This window comes from Trachurus japonicus, chromosome 12 (assembly GCF_045865225.1).
Source record: "Trachurus japonicus isolate A0001 chromosome 12, Traja_1.0".
NCBI lineage: Eukaryota > Metazoa > Chordata > Actinopteri > Carangiformes > Carangidae > Trachurus > Trachurus japonicus.
In genome coordinates, this window is record NC_140918.1 from 16,415,950 (window position 1) to 16,436,239 (window position 20,290).

At 42.7% G+C, this 20,290-nt stretch overlaps 2 protein-coding genes across 3 annotated transcripts; both read left to right on the plus strand.

The window, feature by feature from the left end:
* Nucleotides 1–728: 728 nt before the first annotated feature.
* Nucleotides 729–9,820, plus strand: LOC146977365 (protein phosphatase PTC7 homolog). Its single transcript, XM_085793542.1, has 6 exons — nucleotides 729–1,409; nucleotides 3,213–3,392; nucleotides 4,799–4,997; nucleotides 6,463–6,586; nucleotides 6,712–6,841; nucleotides 7,044–9,820. Exons 1-6 carry the CDS (start codon nucleotides 1,208–1,210, stop codon nucleotides 7,100–7,102), a joined length of 894 nt encoding a protein of 297 aa, XP_085649668.1. The 5' UTR covers nucleotides 729–1,207; the 3' UTR covers nucleotides 7,103–9,820.
* A 1,070-nt stretch (nucleotides 9,821–10,890) lies between these two features.
* Nucleotides 10,891–20,041, plus strand: LOC146977366 (TBC1 domain family member 10A-like). Of its 2 annotated transcripts, none has more exons than XM_085793552.1 (9): nucleotides 10,891–11,444; nucleotides 12,776–12,875; nucleotides 13,198–13,305; nucleotides 13,753–13,859; nucleotides 13,939–14,053; nucleotides 14,319–14,384; nucleotides 15,467–15,656; nucleotides 17,054–17,208; nucleotides 17,463–20,041. In XM_085793552.1, exons 1-9 carry the CDS (start codon nucleotides 11,275–11,277, stop codon nucleotides 17,865–17,867), a joined length of 1,416 nt encoding a protein of 471 aa, XP_085649678.1. In that variant the 5' UTR covers nucleotides 10,891–11,274; the 3' UTR covers nucleotides 17,868–20,041. The 2 variants fall into 2 exon arrangements, with proteins under 2 accessions (XP_085649678.1, XP_085649679.1); XM_085793553.1 differs by having other exon boundaries at nucleotides 11,350–11,455; nucleotides 12,784–12,875.
* The last annotated feature ends 249 nt before the right edge of the window (nucleotides 20,042–20,290 follow it).

The window sequence follows — 20,290 nt, forward strand, 5'->3', positions numbered from 1 at the left end:
AGTGGTCCGGTCGTTTTCGCTAATGCTGCGTTCCAGGCAGGCTTTTGAAATCGTAAATTACAGCTTCAAGTCACAACTTACGACTTTGTAGCGTTTCAGGCAACCCACTCGTGTTTTTCCGACCTGTTTTACCGGTGAAAGTCACTATAACGGCCACTCGTAACTTCCGACCGGTGAACTCGTACCAGATCGAACCGGTACCACTTCACGGTCGGAAAAATACGAGTTTCCTTGAACGCACCATAACAGTCCTCGTCCCTACGTCGCCACATTCACGGCGTCCCTTGGCTGCACACACAGCCCTGCATGCCGTTCTCTCTCCTCATTGGATAAAAACTGTAGGATACGATAAATGTTTTCTCCTCGGCTCAGAGAGCAGAGTGACTGAGAGACCCGTGTTTCAGTCCAAACACTCTATGTAAGTGATTGCTGTCGGAAGATATAACTATTTAAGACTTATATTAACACAAAAATATATCACTTACTTCTGCTTTAATGGTGCTAACCAAAGCCATATCAATCGCTCTGGTGATAACCATAGACTGTAAACCATAGACTGTATATAAAAGAGCTGTAAACCCATGGATCTATTATGTGTTAACCACGGTGCTAATGATTACCCATGCCCACCGGTACGTCCGTGTTTGTAGAACAAGCGCACACCCACAGCTTGCGCAGTTCGCTTCAGTAGATACGGGCTCTCAGCAGGTCTGAGATCAGCGGCCTCGGTGTGTCCGCGGGCGGCTCTCTCATTGGCTGGCGTCGGCGGGTCGTGACGTCAGGCTAGTAAACGGCTGAAGCACCCGTATGTAGCCCAAGGCGAGCTGTGCGAGTCCGGGGACACGGTGGAAACATGTCGAGCAGGAGAGAGCCCAGCGGAGGAACTACTGCTCTTCTGAAAGACTCACCACAAACCTAAAGAAGACAACAACGTCACCGCTACTCGGTCAGGACGTGTTTTGACGCGAGGCTAGAGCTGCTGCTGCTGCTGCTGACTGACGGGGGCTGCGGGTAGTTACTGGTTTCACGGCGAGCGGACAGGTCGGTGTCGGATGGACGGTTAGAGAGAGAGACAAACTACCGGGGCTTGACGCGAAGAAGCAGCCGAGCAGGGTAGGCGGCCGGGGCCGGGGGTGGGGGGGATTGAAGAGAGAAGAGAGGACCACCAGCAGGCTCACATCAACACGGGGCCGCTGCTAGCTGGGGGATGTTATCCGTACTGTCGTATGGCAGACTGGTAGCCAGGGCTGTCCTGGGCGGACTCTCTCAGACGGACGGTCGGGACTACAGCCTGATCACTGCGAGCTATGGCTTCGGCAAAGACTTTCGGAAGGGGATCCTGAAGAAGGGGATGTGCTACGGCGACGATGCCTGCTTCATAGCGCGGCACAGGGGCGCAGATGTGTTGGGTAAGTAAGCCCCCCTCCTCCTCCAGCCTCACATACACACATACGCATACACACACACACCGATGCGTGCTAGACACCCTCTGTGCTCGGGTGACCTTCAGTGAGCTAGCCCTCGCACGTGTACCGACCACTCGGGTGAAAACACAACAGCCCCCACCCCCTTTGCGAAAACACAGCCACAACTCCCCCCTCCCCAACTCTTTCGTAGAGATTAAAGTCAGGATAACTCAAAGCAGGCCAGACGCGTGCAATAATACACCGGCCTGTGCATTGCACCTGCAGTCGTAGTCATTTTAATACCTCGACTTGTGATTTATGAGGGAGTTTTTTTGAGGTGAAACGCAGGATGACCTTTCACCCAGATGGGCTCAAACTGCACCACACGCGGCGGCAGCGTCACATAAAAATCAGATTAAAATCGGGAGGCGTAGATATTCACATTTAGGGGTGAAGGAGGTTGAAAATGAGGCTTTTGCACCGCCTCAGACTGAACACGACAATGTCTTGCAAAGGTCAGAATGGTTGAGCATGGAGGCAGCCATGTTTGCTGTTAGCCACCTAGCTGAGCTGAGTGGAGCTGCTTTGTCCCCTCTGCTCAGCTGACACGAAGGGGGTAAACAGCGAAAAGCTCAATAACCACGTGGCTGGTCGACATTTCAAAATAAAGGGGTTTTTTTAATCGTTTTTTTTTTCCATGCACTGTAAGACCCTAAATGTTTGGGCTGATGGTGTGAAGTAAAAATAGCCATCCCCGAGGAACAAAATCCCCCACAAGACTTCACGTGTTTACACATGGCAATCAGAAATAACGAGGTGGTGGAGTCTAACTAAACTATTAAGACGGCTATGGAAAAAAAAAAAAGGGGGGGGGGGGCTTTTTGCCTGGTTTACAGCAGTGCATACTGCTCCTGTGTCCAGAAGCTCATATTGAGGATTTCTGGAGATCCCCATGATGCATTATGTTGTTTCACTTTCTTATTAGAGGGAGCTCCAAAGATAAATAGGTAGTCATGCATGCCAGATTGATTTATGATCCCACAGAGCATGGACACACTTGTCAGCAATGATGGTGCTTTAAAATCACACACAAGTTTGTGTAATTAATTAAACATTAGTAAAAATGGGTTTTGCAGTTAATGTTTAAGCATATCAAAAGCATTTTCTGCTTGTCCCACTTCTTACATTTTCCGGTAATTACATTCAAAAGAAGTCAACGAAAGCGAAATTTGATTGGAGCCAAAGCTACATCTCATTTAAAGGATCATTTCCTCTCACCATCTTCTCTATGGCTGTGAAGTGTGGTATGATGCACTTAGCAGATATCCAGTAACATTATCTAGTACATCCTGATGCATTCTGGTGTGTTAGCTATTTAGTTCTTTGCCAGTCCAATCTGTCATAATCTCATAACCATTTTAAAATGTGTTATCTACTTTTGCAGCTGCGGTGCGTGTGTGTTTTGATACCAGCGAAGGTGCAGCCATACTTTCACTGTGGTATTAATGTGGTATTAAACAATAATTGTGAAATGATAATTACAGAGGGGGTTACACAAAGAGTGCAAACTCATGTTCAGCAGTCTGACTGGTATCTGCAAAGTGGAGCCACTGAAAATGACCAAAACAATAACAGTGACAGGAGAGGAAAGAACCAGCAGCAGCACTACAGACCTGTAGATTAACACTAGACACATTAATGTAGCTTTTTACAGGGCATGGCAGTAGTGCTAGCGTTGGCCTGAGGAGAGTGTAAGTACCAAATCAATGATGAGATTACAAATTGTATCCCCACTTTGTCCATCAGGTGTAGCAGATGGCGTAGGTGGTTGGCGCGATTACGGCGTTGACCCGTCTCAGTTCTCCGCCACCTTAATGAGAACGTGTGAGCGGCTGGTGAAGGAGGGACGCTTCACTCCCACTTATCCAGTGGGCATCCTGACCTCGGGCTACTACGAGCTTCTACAGAACAAAGTGCCCCTGCTAGGTGAGTAGACAGACACACACACAATATGTTATGGGGCACAGTCTGTGGTGGAGTGAGTCATGCTTCCTATGTGTACAGCCATACTGAGAAATAAATAACATAGCTGCAGGATGAGTCAGTCTGTGAGTAGCTGCCTTGCTTGGAGAGTTGCATAACGCGATACTATAAGTCAGGACTTCTCTTGTATACACTGCATGGTCCTTGCTCAGCAGAAGAGGGCATCGAGGATGGAGAAATATGCAAAGAAGAATCATAGTACAGATGATGAGGAAAGGTTTTTTTTTAATGTATGATTGGATACAGAACTAAAGCTTCACCAAGTGTGGTATTTGGCTCAGTATTCACATATCTAAGGTTTGTTGGTTGTCTTTGATTTCAGCTCAGACTTTCATCCCACTGAGTGATGTAATACCCATGAAGTAACAAACCAACTTGTTCAGTCTGGATCATTATGCCGTCTCCTGAAAGTTTATACTTGGTAGCCTTGTGGGGTTCAGCAGTTTTCCTCCTCACACAGGGTGAACATTTTTGCCTCAGACCAGAGACGTCCAAAAGGTCATGAGTGCATCTGTAACTGACACTGCCGGAGGACTGGACTGATTTTAAAAGCACGGCCATGTCAGACATGTGACCAAGGTCACATTTCTTCAGAGACTCAGTACCCCTGACCTACAGCCAGTGCAGACACTAAATGTTAACATCCTCCCCCTCACTATGTTTGTCAAATGGTCTACTTTTATTTTGGGCGCCGGTGACGGGGTCTGTGTTTGACCTTCCCTGCTCAAGGTTACTGGGACGAGTTCAGTCACTGGAGATCCACGGCAAGCAAAGAATTTGACCCATGTTTTTTTTTTCCTCTCTCTCTCTTTCTCTCTTTATTTCGATGTACGAACAAGTGAATTGCATAACAATCTCATCCAGCCACTATGAAAGCATTAGATTCAACAATTCTTAAAACTAAGGAACTCGAAAGCATCGGGCTCTGTCACTGTTTTTAAATCAGTTGTTACACTTCTTTCAATCTATTCCTGAATCCTGATAATTTCATTTATTGAACTATTGTTATTTATTTGTATTACTGCTTGTACTTGTAATTTTGCTTCCTCTTGGCCAGGTCGCTTTTGAAAAAGAGATTCTATATCTCACTGATGCTTAATGTGTCAGTGTTGATGAATGTGCACTGTCCCAATTCAATAAATAAAGAAATGAAATGAAATGAAATGAAATAAGCTTTACCTGGTTAAATGAAGGTTTAATAATTAAAAAAACAGGAAGGTATGCATAGCTGGAAATTTTGGCATCTTCACCGTGGTGCTGCAGTGTCCTCAAACCGGCATGTTTTGTTTTACCACTTTCCTTCTTTGCACGCCTCCTAACCATACTATTGTTTTTGTCTTATTCCGCAGGGAGCAGCACCGCCTGCATAGTGGTTCTGGACCGTCGGAGCCACCGGTTACACACGTGTAACCTTGGTGACTCGGGTTTCCTGGTGGTTCGGGGAGGAGAGGTGGTTCATCGCTCGGACGAGCAGCAGCACTATTTCAACACACCCTTCCAGCTGTCCATCGCTCCCCCGGGGGCAGAAGGGGTGGTGCTCAGTGACAGGTGAGTAGCTCAGCGTTGGTGACATCACAGCAAGTCATGTGTGAAGGTAGATCAAACAATGGAAACAAAAGGAAAAAAAAGCTGTGTGGTAGAGACACTGGAAAGTGGTGATACTAGTAGCTTTGCAGCAAACTACACCGGTCATCTATTATACAAGTGAAGCTCAGTTGCTCGTTGTAAATTTCCATTCCATCACATCTCTCCTAGCTCTGCATTTTCCTGAGTGCGCATGCTGTTTTTCAAATCAGAAAAAAGGTTCAATAAGTCAACTTCTAATTTTCATCACTACATAGTTGAGTTTAGGTGAACTTTTTAAGCAAATGTAGCCATTGCAGGAACTTTCCTACAATGTTTAAACTAGAAACAAGACCTGAGATGTTGAACGTCACAGCTACAGTGTGTGCAGGTGTACACACGGTTTTGCTGCAGCATGTACGTGATTGTCTTTTTCTTTTATCACCCACATGGAAAAACACCGTTTTTTTTGTGTTTTTGTTTAGATCTCATTGCTTTATGAACGTAAACGCACCCTCAACCCACTATAATACAACATTATTTAACACATGTACATACATTTCCGTGAGAACATTTAAGAATATTGGGCAATTTGGGAATGAACAGAATGAGTCAAAGTGCAAAATGATTTGAACGCTTTCCACATCGGCTTGTTTTCAGTGCTGCAGCAGTGTCATGGTGCTTTGAACACACCACTACCACACCACTCCTCTGCACCAAGTAATGTGACTCTGTGGCTCCAGACAGCCCCTTTTACAAGTCGATCTGTAGCAGATGTGAGAGCATGCGCTGGGTGTCGGCAATTGTTGTAGCATTTGTGTTCTAACATACACAAGTGGAAAAGACAAACAGGCTGGTGTCTATTAGCCTGTTAGTTGGTTAACTGCATTATTGTAAATTACATGTCTCAGTGTGGCGTATGCAGGCTTAAACGGCCGCACAGGAAAGGTGTCACAATTTGATTCGGACAATGGCAGCCTGATTAACAGGGGATAAAGCTTTTGTAATCCATTTGGAGCATTTTCAAGGTCTTGTTTTGAATCCTTTTTTCCTCCACAGGTTTAATCTTGTTCATCTGGTGTGAGATAAAGTTTGAGCAAGCAACAAGCAAACATTTCTTTTTTGGGGGGGGACTCTGTGGTATGTCACCTTTTTTAGAATTAAAAAACCCCCTCCAGACCAAGCAGGGGCATATCTTTAAAGTACTACCAAGAAAATAAAACTTGAGTCTTGGTTTAGGTGCCAGCACAAACTCGAGGACTCGTCTGCACCTGGCAAGGACACACACAGGGCAGGCTGCTTCCGAGCCAGCTGTCAGATTAAACGCCCACGCCATGCTCACCCTAAAGATTTTGGCAGACTGACCTGCTTAATTCCACACTGGAAACTGTTGACAGAAGCTCAGGCGCCACTTGTGACTGATCTTGCCATGCCTCCTGTTTTCCTCCAGTCCCGAAGCAGCTGACAGCTCCTCCTTCGACGTGCAGCTCGGTGACATCATCCTCACGGCAACCGATGGCCTCTTTGACAACATGCCAGACTACATGATCCTCCAGGAGCTCAAAAAACTCAAGGTCCGATTTCTGACTCTGATTCTGAATGGATATAATGTACAAACGTGCACATTCACTTTGTCGGATACATGCGTCCAGAGATACTGTTTCACATTATAATGCTTTTTTCTCTCTGCCCGAATCAGACTACCAACTACGACAGCATCCTGCAGACTGCACAGAGCATTGCAAAGCAAGCTCACGACCTTGCCTACGACCCCAACTATATGTCTCCTTTTGCACAGTTTGCCTGTGACAATGGCCTGAATGTAAGAGGTAAGTGTGCTGTGCTCAGACGCTGCTTAAAACGGTATATGAGATAAATGTTATTTAAAGCCGAGAGACCCAAGCTAAATAGAAAGAGAAATGTTGTGCTCTCAGCACATGGTAGTCATGAGTTCCAACCGGCATTGCTGGCCTACTTTGTTGCAGATTTGGCACGCCTCCTCACACTCCTTTTGTCTTTTTTTTTCTGCAGGAGGGAAGCCAGATGATATCACGGTGCTGCTGTCCATTGTGGCTGAATATACAGACTAAAAGTGTGCGTGTGTGTGTGTACTGGTGTGTTTGTATATGCGCGAGTGTGTGCGTGCGCGCGCTTCTCTTGGGGCTGATCCTTCCCGTCTGCCTGAGTCTTCCACCTGCAGCCCTCCCGAAATGCACTGCGTCCCGTTGGGGGTGGGGGGCCGATCTGGAGAAGGCCGGCCCGCCAACACGACACACACTCCTGTTTTGCTGCGGGACTAGACGTCCATCCGTGTAACTTTTTTTTGTTTTGTTTTGTTTTCTTCCTCCGTTTTGTTTTGGTGCTTGAACGGTTGAGGGGAAGCAGGCAGCTAGACAGACACCTTCATGTTGATCATGATGCAGGAGGAGGAGGAGTAACAGTGGGCTGAGGGATGCCTTCCAGTCTCCCGTGTCTCATTTTGCTGCATCAACACCTCTTAAAGTGATGTAACGAAGAGACGGTCCACATGTTGGGTGAACTAGGGGTTTTAAAATCTGGTAGCCCTTGTGTATAAAAAAAAAACAAGAGGAGTAAGCCATGGTTTTGGATTGTTAGAGTAGTGATAGAGTTGAGTAATCTGTGTCTGTCCCAGCTGTTAATCCATACGATGTTGTAAATGTGTTTGAACAAAGCATATACGTAGATGGAGTGAGGAAGCTGATGTCGGGAGTGGATGGGTGTTACTGGAGAAACGAGGAGGGAAGAGCTGGATTTAGGAATGTTTATCCATGGAAGAGCTAAATGGTCATTGTCTCGGGACGAGAGCAATCTGTAAACAGAGACCGTAACACTCGTTAGAGCTCACATGTGAGGGTTAATCAGGTTTTGTCACTTGGCTGAGGGGTCTGTCGGTGTGCGCACATCCTGATAAGATGTAAATATTTCCGTGTCGTCAGGGCTACGTTCAGGCCTTCCTGTCGTCTTTGCTTTGTTTGTTAAAGCAAAGAGCTATTTGGTTACTGTTGTGGAAGATGTACACATGCATTCATAAATATATTTTTTTCTTGTATAGGTGTTAATCTTGAAGTGAGCTTTATCAATCCCACACTTCCACTCGCTGAAATGAACAAGAAGACATTTGCTGAGGTTGATTGCTACAGTTGTGTGGTAAAATAATGTGTGAGTGTGCGAGCGTGTGTGCGTGTGGTGCAGATGTTAGAGGCCATTTTTGGAATGTGTGATGTATTCAATGTTGATATTTGCTATCTCACAAAGCTAAAGCTAGCATCTGGGAATGCTTACAATTGCAATGATAGGTCAGGCACGAATTTAAAGGAAAAGATGTATTTTTTTAATGTTATTTAGTTTTCAAAGTAAAAGTTTGAAGTGTCTGCTGACATGATGTGTGATGGATGACAAAGAAAAAGATCCAGCTATCTTAAAAATAAGTGTGTGTGAATGTAAGAGTGTGTGTCCCACTTCATTTTATTTCTCAGTTCCTTGTCTCCCTTTTACATTTGTTCGCTGCTTCTTTTGTAATTCCAACGTCTGTACATGACTTGACATGATTTTTATTTGAACATGGTCACCATGATTGTAATGAGTGTGAAAAGATGTTTGTGTGTGTGTGTGCTGGATTTCATCCAATTGCATTAATCAAAGACATGATGGTCTGTCCCCTTTGTCTAACAGCTCACCCAAGTGGTTTGGACAATGTCTTTACAGTTTAAAAGCAGGTGCACCAAAGACACATTTTCTTTGTGTATGTCATTATGCTTTGTTGGTACAAACACCATACAGCAATACTGTAAATTCCTTGTGCTCTGAGTCGAGTGTGACGGTCAGAAGGTGTGGGTGGAAAATGTTCTGAGGAATACTAAAATGTTTTTCTATGCCTAATGTTTGAGAACAAAGGTTGTATCATAATCTTGGTTTAAGTTATATGTGACTGATAAAACAAACACATTAGACAGGTGTATAAACCAAAGAAGGAAAGCCATATATAAATACATGATTAGGGCACTAATCTGTAAACAGAACTGCAAAGATAACATTGTGTTGGTGGAGACCAATATTGTCACTGTGTCATTCTTTTAACAGCCATTGTAGAGATTCTACGTTTGCTGCCATAGTTGAATCCCATGGTCCTGAACATGTCCTGCATTAGCATTAGTATTGTGAATTAGCATGACAAACACTAACCACATTTTACATGAATCCAAATTAAACCAGTCTTTCTTCGTCGTAATTACATAATGGCAGTTGTTGAGTATGGTTTCTGTTTAAGCTATTAACGCCATTTTACATAGTTTAATTTCACACAATTAATAATCTGTTCTTGTCTTTTTAAGATGGTTTGTGTACAAAGGTTCTGAACTTGTATTTACTTAAGAGATAGCCCTATATGTGACGGAGAGATGTAACCTTTAAGTGGAGGGAGGGGTGGTGAGATGGGTAATGGTGCTGTGATCTTACAGTATGAGGGTGAGCACAGTTTCAGCCTTAACAAATAGCTATTCCTGTAATCAAGAGGCCTTTCCTGTCATTGCAAGCTTGTCTCGTCTTGGTCACGTTGCCCAGTGTTTGATGTAAATTAAGTCTGCCCCATTCTTTCTCTCCTGTAAAGTCGTTTCTCAAAGGTGCTTCTGCAGTCTGTACGGTATGATTGTCCAGCAAGCGATGTTTGTGCGTATGAAAGACACACCTATGTCAGTGTATATAGAGTGTAACAATGCAGGTCTAATTTATGTAAATATGTTTTAAAATATGTACAATATTTAAATAAAGAATATAGTATTTATACTAAATTTGAGTGTTTCCTTGATTCTGTTCCATGTTTGAAAACTCGTTCACTCTGACAAATAACAAAAGTAACATCAAAAGATTGATGTATGATTTTTATATCATAATATTCAGTGTTACAATGTAATTTTCTTTTTTTTAAGATACGTGTTTTGACATCTGATGCACTGTATACATGTATACATATGAAGCACATGTATATCAGGTATCTGAATATATCCCTACAAATTTACCTGGAAAATGGCAAAAGTACATTTACAGAAGTGCAATTTTGAGGTACATTATTTGATTATCTTTTTTGGTTACATTCCTTATACTTTGATACCACATCATATTTCAGAGGTAAAGGTAAAAGTATTCTATTTTTTAAACAAATAACATTTTCAGAGCAGTTGATGCACTGTGTAATCAGTCCATAAACACAGGGCTACGTATCGAGGCATGCAAAAGTTTGGGCACCCCTGGTCGAAATTTGTTAATGTGAAGAGTGGAAGATGAAATGATCTCCAAAAGGCATAAAGTTACAGATGACACGTCCCCTTTACATTTTTAACTTTTTTTTTTGAGGCTCAATTGTTGAAAAACACCTAAAGTGTCCTCTTGGGAGCCAAAACCCCTGCTAAACTGCCCTCTTAAGTGGCAAGGACACCCTGTATGTGCCCTTTTTTTCTTTTCGCCCCTGCCCTTAAAAAAGTCTGTGCACGCCACTGGTTAGTAGTACCTCGTAGCACCCCCTTTGGAAACTATCACAGCGTGTAAATAGTAGGCTAAATAGCTTGTCTGATATATCAAGTCTCCTGGGTTTCCCATTCTTTTGCAGGGTGCTGATTTGTTCCCCCTTTTCATTCTAAAATTGTATAAAACAAAAACAATACACTGATTTTGCTTAAAATATTACAAAAGAGTGTTTCATGTTTAACTTTATGCCTTTTTGACCAAACTCTTGCATGTCACTGTACGACCTGTGTGTGTGTGTAGTATTCAGCAGGAGATGGCGGTGTAGAGTCGTAGCATGCCACGGATGTTTTGTTTACTAATCTTACCCAGCTTCCTTGTAGCCATCAGCAGCTCAGCTACATTCCTGCTGACAGAGGAGCTTCTCTAGGTGTGTGTGCGTGTGCGTCTGTCAGCTGACAGCTGTGTGATGCTAGCTTGTTAGCTCCGGAGTTAGCAGGCAGAGCTTGTGCTAATTTATCGAGAGCGCCGCGTCGGTGGAAATAATTATTTTGGGTGACGACCGAGACATGAATAACGTGACCAATACCAAGAGGTTTACGGTGAAACAAACGACCTAATTGTTGTTGTTGGGTTTTTTGTTTTTGTTTTTTGCAATAGCAAGTTAGCCGCTAGGAAGCTAATCGTCCTAGCAACGGTAGCTAGGCTCGCAGTATTAATAGGAAGTAATGTGTGAACACCAGACTGTAAGTGGGCGGCTGCTGCGGAGATAAATGTTGATTAAATGGCAAAAACCGAGCAGGGCAATGGACTGGACGTGCGGGGCAGCACAGAGAAGCTGACAGATAATAATGGGATCGGACCGGACCCAGAGGTGAACGGCAACGCCATCCCCAGGGAGGAGCAGGTGGACAAGTATGGGTTCACCGGGGGAGCCCAGCAGAGCTCCGCAGAGTGAGTGGACAGTCTCATACATGTCACATTTTACTGCATAAACTGAATGAAGTGTGTGTGTGTGTGTGTGTGTGTGTGTGTGTGTGTGTGTGTGTGTGTGTGTGTGTGTGTGTGTGTGTGTGTGTGTGTGTGTGTGTGTGTGTGTGTGTGTGTGTGTGTGTGTGTGTCGGTGAAGTCCAGTCCTCAGACTGCCAACATGTTTGCAGGCGATGAAAAACTCGCACAATATTTGTAAACAAACTGCATTGTAATTGATGGTATCGTCGGATTGTTGTGGTTGAGGTCTGACTTTTCATTCATGTGGTGATAGCTACCTGCTGTCACTGAATGGACTTGGAATAAGACAAACATCATTTCACACTGCTGTAAACACCTGGATAATAAATACCCAGGTTTACAGCTGTGTCTGGACTAGTGGTTGACCTTTCTAAGTCAAAGCAACATTTCTTATGATACACAGTGAAAGTGATGTTTCATGCATTGCAGATAGACTGTGGTATGTGATTATATATAGATATATATTTTTGGAAATGCTATTAAAAAGTAAACTCAGTCAGGTTGTGACCCACATATCTAGATCACTGTAATTCCTTTAAGGTCACATTGCTGGACACTTTGTTCCCTTTGGTTAACCAGTTGACAATCCTGTGTTATACAGTAAGTGAAAGCGAACACAAGAAGCCAAAGAGTCAGGGCACCACACGTAGAGGAGAATCCAGGCCTCTAAGTAACACACCAGCCTCCCTTTTTCTTAATATTTGGACCTGCATATCATCCTAAATTGTTACTTGTTCTTACATAACTTGCCCTTAAATGTTTGCCTTAGAAAGTGCTTTATATTTAGCTTGAAGATAAAAAAGAAACAGAAACAGTCCATATTTAGATGCATTAGTTCATTCAAGTCACTGTAAAATCTTTTTATAGAGACAAGTGAGTGATTGTTGTTGACCTGGTGAACTTTCTTTGGCTATTGCATGCAAAACCATGTCAGGCAGCTCTTTGAATTTGTTAAAAACATTTGTTTGCCAAAGCTTGTGCTCAAAATCAGCACAGGAAATCTGTCCGTGTAAAAAAATGGCAGCTCTGATCGGTAGTGAAGTGAGATATTGGTGTGTTGTGTAGGAGGTTGTGGGGAACTGAACTAGGGGAAAGTTCTCCCACAGCTTCCTGTTTTCCTTATAACTGCTGCCGATGGCAAGTACTCCACTGTTTCGTCTGAGAGTAGATTTCCTGTGCGGACAAGGAAGAGATGAGCCGGTTATGAGTTTCAGGAAGTGACAGAGTGCAGTACAACTATGTTTGTTTATCATTGACACTGTCCGTCTTCACAGAGCTGAAGAAATCCCTACCGATGTGCTGAGACAGCGGGAAGCAAAATGGCTGGAGATGCTCAACAGCTGGGACAAGTGGATGGCCAAAAAACACAAGAAGGTCTGAAGTGTTTCTGAGGCTTTATATTAATACTAAGTGCACTTTGATTGATTGCGCAGTTTCACTTCTCATTAAAAGCAGTTTTTACATTGTATCATTCAGATTCCTACAAACTTAAACCAATAGGACGGAGCACAGATACCATGAGAAGTCCTCGTGAACATAGTTAAAAGTTTTCATGCATATTTGATGATCACTCTCTATGCTGTTCTTTTCAGTGTCCCCCAAGCTGTGATTTCCCCCCCCCATTTCTTCTCTCTCTCTCGTTCTGTGCTGCCTCTTGAGTAATGTGTGCGTGTGTGTGCATGTGTGTGTTCAACAGGTGAAGGAGCGCTGTCAGAAGGGGATCCCTCCGTCCCTGCGTGGCCGGGCCTGGCTCTATCTCACAGGGGCCAAGGTGAAGAGGGAGCAAAACCAGGGCAAGTTCCAGGTCAGTCATTTATGTGTTGTTGACGCTCCCCGCCCATAGCTAATGCATTTTCATAGTCCATATCTGTACATGTACATCAATTATACATGCATAACATAATGCATGTCACAAGGCTTGTAAGTTCAGTATATAATTGCTAATAAAATAATAAAATAAAAGGCCCTTAATGCTGAGATGAACTGAATGAATGTACAAATGTATATGTTTTTTACATTTATTGTTTTCTATACTCCTTATGCATATTGCACTTTAAGACATGCTTAGAGACAACTATGTTGATATGTATTGCATGTTTTTAGCACTTTATGTGAAGATTTTCTGTACTGTTGTGCAGCATTGCACTTTGTCCAAGACAAATTTCTCCCACAGGACACCATTAAAAAGACTTTGAAAAGGTGCCTTCCTTATGGGAAATGAATCAAATATTGATTGTTGCTGTGTTTTCAGGAACTGGATGATCAGCCAGGAGATCCCAAATGGGTAGATATAATTGAGAGGGATCTGCATCGACAGTTTCCCTTCCACGAAATGTTTGCAGCAAGAGGAGGTCATGGGTAAGCTTTGCCTATCACCATGTGCATTTTTGTATTCATTTCACTGAATCTAGGAGTTTATAAATGTTCCTCCATGCAGGCAGCAGGACCTGTTCCGTGTGCTGAAGGCTTATACTCTGCATCGTCCTGAGGAGGGCTACTGTCAGGCTCAGGCTCCCATCGCTGCTGTTCTCCTCATGCACATGCCAGCCGAGGTGAGCACTCACTAGGAATTCAACCTTTACAGATCAAGAATAAAAAAATATATAGTTGATAAACTGTTCACTTTATACATGTCCTTTGTATGTATGTAACAAAGAAAATTATGATGTAAATCAAAATATATGTGTAAATACATACGAATGCCAATACATATATATATATATATATATATATATAGTTAACTTGCAGCTGTGATGAAACCTAATACTGTATTTTCTATAAATAATTCCCCTTCTCTCATTCCTTTCTTTGCCCCAGGATGCATTCTGGGCTCTTGTGCAGATTTGTGAAAAATACCTTCCTGGATACTACAGCACCGGGCTGGTAAGTCATAAGAACAGCTTGAGAATATCAGAGTACATGCTGACTTTAAAAAGATTACATATTCAAAGCATATTCAGCATGTCAATTATTACCTACCTGAACACTTTGTATCTTGTTAAAATGAATCTGTTGTTAGGTTGAATACACACACAATATTTAACCCAGAGGATACTGTACTTCTGCCACATTAGACACAGTCATTAATGTATGTCAGCAAAACTGCCAGTTGACCTCAGTTTCTTGTGAGTGAACATAATATGTTGTGAGTGGTGGTGTTAAATTCTTCAGGCCAGTGTGTCTCTCACTTGACACTGATACACTAACAACCTAATGACATGAGGTGGTGACCAGGCTACAAGGAAGAGATAATCACACAATCTGATTAAGCGAAGAGAAAGGAGTCTCTCTCTCTCTCTCTCTCTCTCTCTCTCTCTCTCTCTCTCTCTCTCTCTCTCTCTCTCTCTCTCTCTCTCAATTCAATTCAATTCAAATTCGCTTTATTGGCATGACAGTTAAAAGAACTATGTTGCCAAAGCATTAGGAATCAATTTCTCTCTTTCTCTCTCTCTTAACAAACAACAAATGTGTGTGTCAGCTGTCACCTGTCTCTCATTCTATGGCAGGAAGAAACATAGACTGCTGCTAATTTATTCTCTTTTTATTCTTTTATTTACTCTTTGGTTCTTCCCCTAGTAGGATGGGCAGTTTTTCCTTATCTGATAATAATAATAAAAACCTTTTGTTATTGATTCAAATTTTGGGAAATATGTTTTTCTGATATGTATATATTATTTCACATTTGGTGAGGAAGTGTAATTCTGTTTCTGGTTGACTAAGGCTGCAGTGACAGCACAGCCGGCAGGGAGCCAGGTTTTCCTGTGCCTCCCTGTTTCGAGAGCTAGGCTGTTTTCACTCAGTCTGTACTTCGTCAAGGTTCGTTTTAGTTGCGGATCAGTCACCATGCTCAAATAATCTGCTGTGGTGTACTGTCGATTTAGGGCCAGATAGCGCTCTCTCTCTCTCTCTCTCTCTCTCTCTCTCTCTCTCTCTTTGCTGACTGCTGTTCCATGTTGTGCCCACAGGAGGCGATCCAGCTGGACGGGGAGATCCTGAACGCTCTGCTGCGGCGGGTGTCCCCCGTGGCCCACCGTCACCTGAAGAAGCACAAGCTGGAGCCCATCCTGTACATGACGGAGTGGTTCATGTGCGCCTTCTCTCGGACGCTGCCGTGGGCCTCGGTGCTGCGTGTCTGGGACATGTTCCTCTGTGACGGTGAGAGGGCTCTCACTCACACTGATGTAATATTATGTCAGACGAAATAAGAAGCAATCAGGTCGACCCCAACAGCCCCAGATAAAACACATTTTACATAATTCTAGTATTTAATTTTCCTGCAGTCTCTGTCATGTGTTTATCATCCCTCCCTTTAATCTCACCTGTACACATTAGGGCATGGCTATCTTTTAAGATACAGGCAAGTGGGAAACAGGTGGATAACTATATAGAAACCCTATAGTTATCCACCTATAGAAACACTATAGTTAACCATCTAAATATCCACTTCTCAATGCTATAACTTCGAAATGAAAGAACCTTAAAAATTTAAGGTTGTCCGAATGTACCCTAATATTACCGACTGGGAGGACAATAGGAGACGGCGTTGCCTTTGCAACTTTACTTGCAGGTAGGGGAATATTACTAGATTTGAAGTCACCATTTGCCCCCAAACTATCTCTGTGGCTTAAAGGTGTTCAGAAATGGCCGTTTATCTGTTTGTCGCGCCTCCTTCTACGAGTTTCCACGAGTTGCCGCACGAGTTTACCCGAGTAAGGAAAACAAATTTGATTGGTCGTTATTCAATGTTTGGGGCAAGACCGAGCTCGGTGTGTGTGTGTGCCTCAGACGTTTGATTGACGGATGACGGATCCAATATCAGTGGCTGATGATTCGTGAGCAGCGTGACGCATAATTCGTGCGCCTGCATTATCCAATGCGGAAAAAAACTACCCCACTTTCATCCCGGATTTACTCGAAAATAGAATTTTGCACAAAGTTTGGGCTACATCGTCTGATAGATGAGTTATTATGGATGACTTATAAACAGTTATTAATGCAGAATTCATGAATTCAGGCAGTTACAAAGCACAATAGTGTGTACTCATTATAAAGTGTTACCCAAATGAGTTTTTCTTTTCTGTACATCTTTTAAAGATCTTGTGCTCGTCCTGAATTTGGATCAAATTAAGTATACCCTGAGGGGGTCACCTAGAAAGTTTGAGACTGCTCTGGGCTCTGTGATTAACTATGTAGTAAAACTGCAGACATGACAGGAGAAATGAAACATTTATCAATGATGCACACTCTGTCAATACATGTCAACATATTCTTTCAACTAGAGGTTTTTTTTGTATTACTGTCAATCTACATGACTCAGTCATCGTGTAAAGAGGGAAGAGTGGGCAAATTGTCATTTATTGTTGTTTATGAACTGTCTCTACTCTAGATGTAAGAATCCTGGGTAAGAGGTGGGTAGGATGGGGGTGTTTGAGTAAGAAAAAAAGAAGAAAACAGAAGAAATGAAAGAACCTTCAGGTGGTCCCTCTCTCTATCTCTCAATATAAGATTGTTTCTCTAGCTTTAAGCTGTCCGATGTGATGCTTTTATTTCAGGGGTGAAGATCCTCTTCAGGGTGGGGCTGGTTCTCCTCAAATACACGCTGGGATCCCAAGAGAAACTGAAGTCCTGCCAGGGTCTCTATGAGACGATGGAGCTGCTCCGAGCTATACATCCACAGTACATGCAGGAGAGGTTCATAGTGCAGGAGGTACAGTTACGCCGACTGATCTGTGTTGTGATCTGTGTTATCAGTTTTATTGCTCTGGTTCAGCAGCACCTACTGCACACTCAGCTGTCTCCCCAGGCGCAGGATCTCTTCGACTTTGCCCCTCTGCGGTTGTGCAGCCAGCAATATAAAAAGATTTAACCCATAACGTGCTGAAATACTCTAACCCCCCCCAAAAAAAACACTCGGACAATAACTCACACTTAATTTATGTTCATTCTGTCTCTGTGTTTTAGACCATTGAGTTATCTGTGTCCGAGAGAGACATCGAGAAGGAACATCTCACTCAGCTGCGGAGCTGGAAGGAGAGCCGCGGAGATCTACACTGTAAGTCCCCTCCTAGGATGCATGGCGCCAAGGCCATCATGGCTGCTGAGCCACCCAGCCGGCAGGACCTCAAACAGAGGCCCACCATCATCGTAGAGTCTCCGCTGGCATCTAAGACGGACGGGGTGCAAGCAGAGGACACGAAGGAGAGCACAAATGCCAACAAGGAAAAGCAGAAGAAAAAGATGCTGCCATCACAGGAGTATGTTAATCCATATCCTCCTCCCACCGACCCCTCACCTCTCCTCGAGCACCTGACCCTTCAGGAGTCCAAAGAGAGTCTGAGCAGCGTAGAGCATGACACTTACCTGTAGCAGGGTGAGTCTCACACCCAGTTTACACACAGAAATCATTCCACATAGCCTTTACTGACTTAGCAGTGACACTCTTCTCTCGTCACATGTCACAGACACCAACTGAGTGAGACCAATCTTTGTAAAAGTACTGTTGACACTTGAACAAAAGTTATGGGATATAAAAATAATTTTCAGCCGCTTTTAAAAATAAACACATTTTCAAATCTGGCATAAATGCCTCTGCTCAGACTATCAACACATTTTCGGTGTCACTTAGATTATGCTGGTTGTTATTTACTGTACTTTTAAATAAATAGTACAGTCACCATATAGTAAGTTTGGAATATGTAATGAAACTAGGAATGACAATGTCAGGGTGCAACAGCAGGTGGCGCCGATGTGCGCGTCTGTAAGGTTTAATTCTGTAGGAATATAGAGCTCTCAGCTTCATATGACTTTGCATGTAGGAAACCACACTCACTAACACTGTTAAAAGCTACCACTACTCTTTACCTCCTAAAAGTAACGCTCTGATTCTCTCGTGTTATAAATGAAGTCTGATTTCATCTGAACTGATGAGATCTTTTCCAGCGCACTTTGCCTTTGTAGTCTTCCTCTTTGCCTACATTATTACTAAGTTGCCAATGCAGAGATTTGCATTATTCTGCTTCGCTAGACTCAGCCAGTCACACTAATGTGCAGACACAGTTTATCAGTGTCTGTTTTGCTTTGTACGTTGACTGTTATTGCTGCATCTGCGAGTTGCCTCTGCTGTCGTTGAACACTTGAGGGCGCCCTGAGATTACCTCTCTGCCTCGGCAGTGACCAGCAGTCGTCCAATGAGAGAAACGACTGACACAAGATGTGTGACTCTCAAATGAAGGAAAAAGTGTGCAGGGACATTTTATGACACTAAGCCAAAGATTTTTAAAGCATATTTTTTGAAATGTACGTTTTCCTAATAGTTAATTCAATCATATTGTCATACAGTGTTCACTTGTTTGGGAGAGAAGAGGGTTTGTATTTATTTTCTGAATGAGTGATGGTGAAATGCCATTTTGAAGGATGCTAACACAAAGCTGTTTTTATACAATCATGCTAAAAGGTTTGCGGATCTTTAGACTTTAAGATATCTAATGTTACTATAACAGGAAAAGACAGCATTGGGAGGTTTTTTTTATTTTCTCTGGCTTTAAACTTCGGTTTAAATGCTCAAATTTTCATCCTAAAATCAAGAAAAACATATGTCATCTTTATGGACACAGGAAAAAAAAGTCAAAATGCAAAATCTATAAATATAGAGCTCAAATAATGTACAAATAATGCAGCTCCTTTCTAAAGGCATTGTTTTCACCCATTTGGTTTCTCAGTTACATGAAACTCATGTGTGATTTTTAGGATGTCCTTTGCACTTTCATGTGAATGAGCTTTGCATAGGCATCAAAATAAACTCCAGATATTAAAATTCAAGGGAGCCATAAACCCCAGAGATGACATCATCAACAGTAGCCTGTGAAACTTTGGGATCATTTGCTGTCAATGTTTTTCTTGTAAAATGGTTGCAGGTATGTGTTGATGTTTTGAACACTGTGGAGATAATACGCTACGGGTTTATTTCTGTTGTCTATTAGGAAGCACTGTTTCTGCCACGTCCTCGGAAGCTTTTTAATATTTAGATTAAAATAAAACATTTATTTTCTCATCAAGAGCAAGAACACAACACACATTTAACCAACCTGCAGTGCATCTGTTGAAATGTTTATTCTCAGCTTTTTGTACTGTCATGTAGTTGGTGCCACTGAGCCTCATCCAGGGAGTAGAAAAAAAAAAAAAAACAAGCTGTATAATTGTTTTGGAGGATACAGGATATTCAAGATGTGGTTTGCCATTCAAAAACTATATGTTGATTTCTTTTGTAAGATTCTGTTTTAATATTCATCAAAATATAATTTTACTCTCCATTATTTTGGAGGGATGTGTTGTTGTTATTACTAATCATTGAAATGGTTCTGTTCGATGATAACATTTATTAAGCCTGGAGCTTGTAGATCTGCAATCAACCCTGCTGTTCCAATCAGTATATATCTCCTCATTTTTGATCTGTTTAAGCATTTTATTTAAAATCATCTTCTCATATGTACAAGCTGTTTTTGTACCAAATTTCATTTAAATGAATAAAATTTGGAACTCTTGGATTTTGCACGTCATATTTACCCATTTTTGTACCGATGGAGAGTGCCCTCTCTTTTTGCATTTAATTGCCAAACAAAGAAAATGAGAAAGGAGCAGGAGTGCCACACAGACTGGACTGAACGCGCCGGATTTCAATACGCCCTGTGTTATCTTTCAGGGCCCACCCTCGCTCACTCCCGCTCACTCCCGCCCTCACCCACGCAGCAGCACACTTCCTTGGACACCTGTTTCTCCGGCTCTTTCAGCTC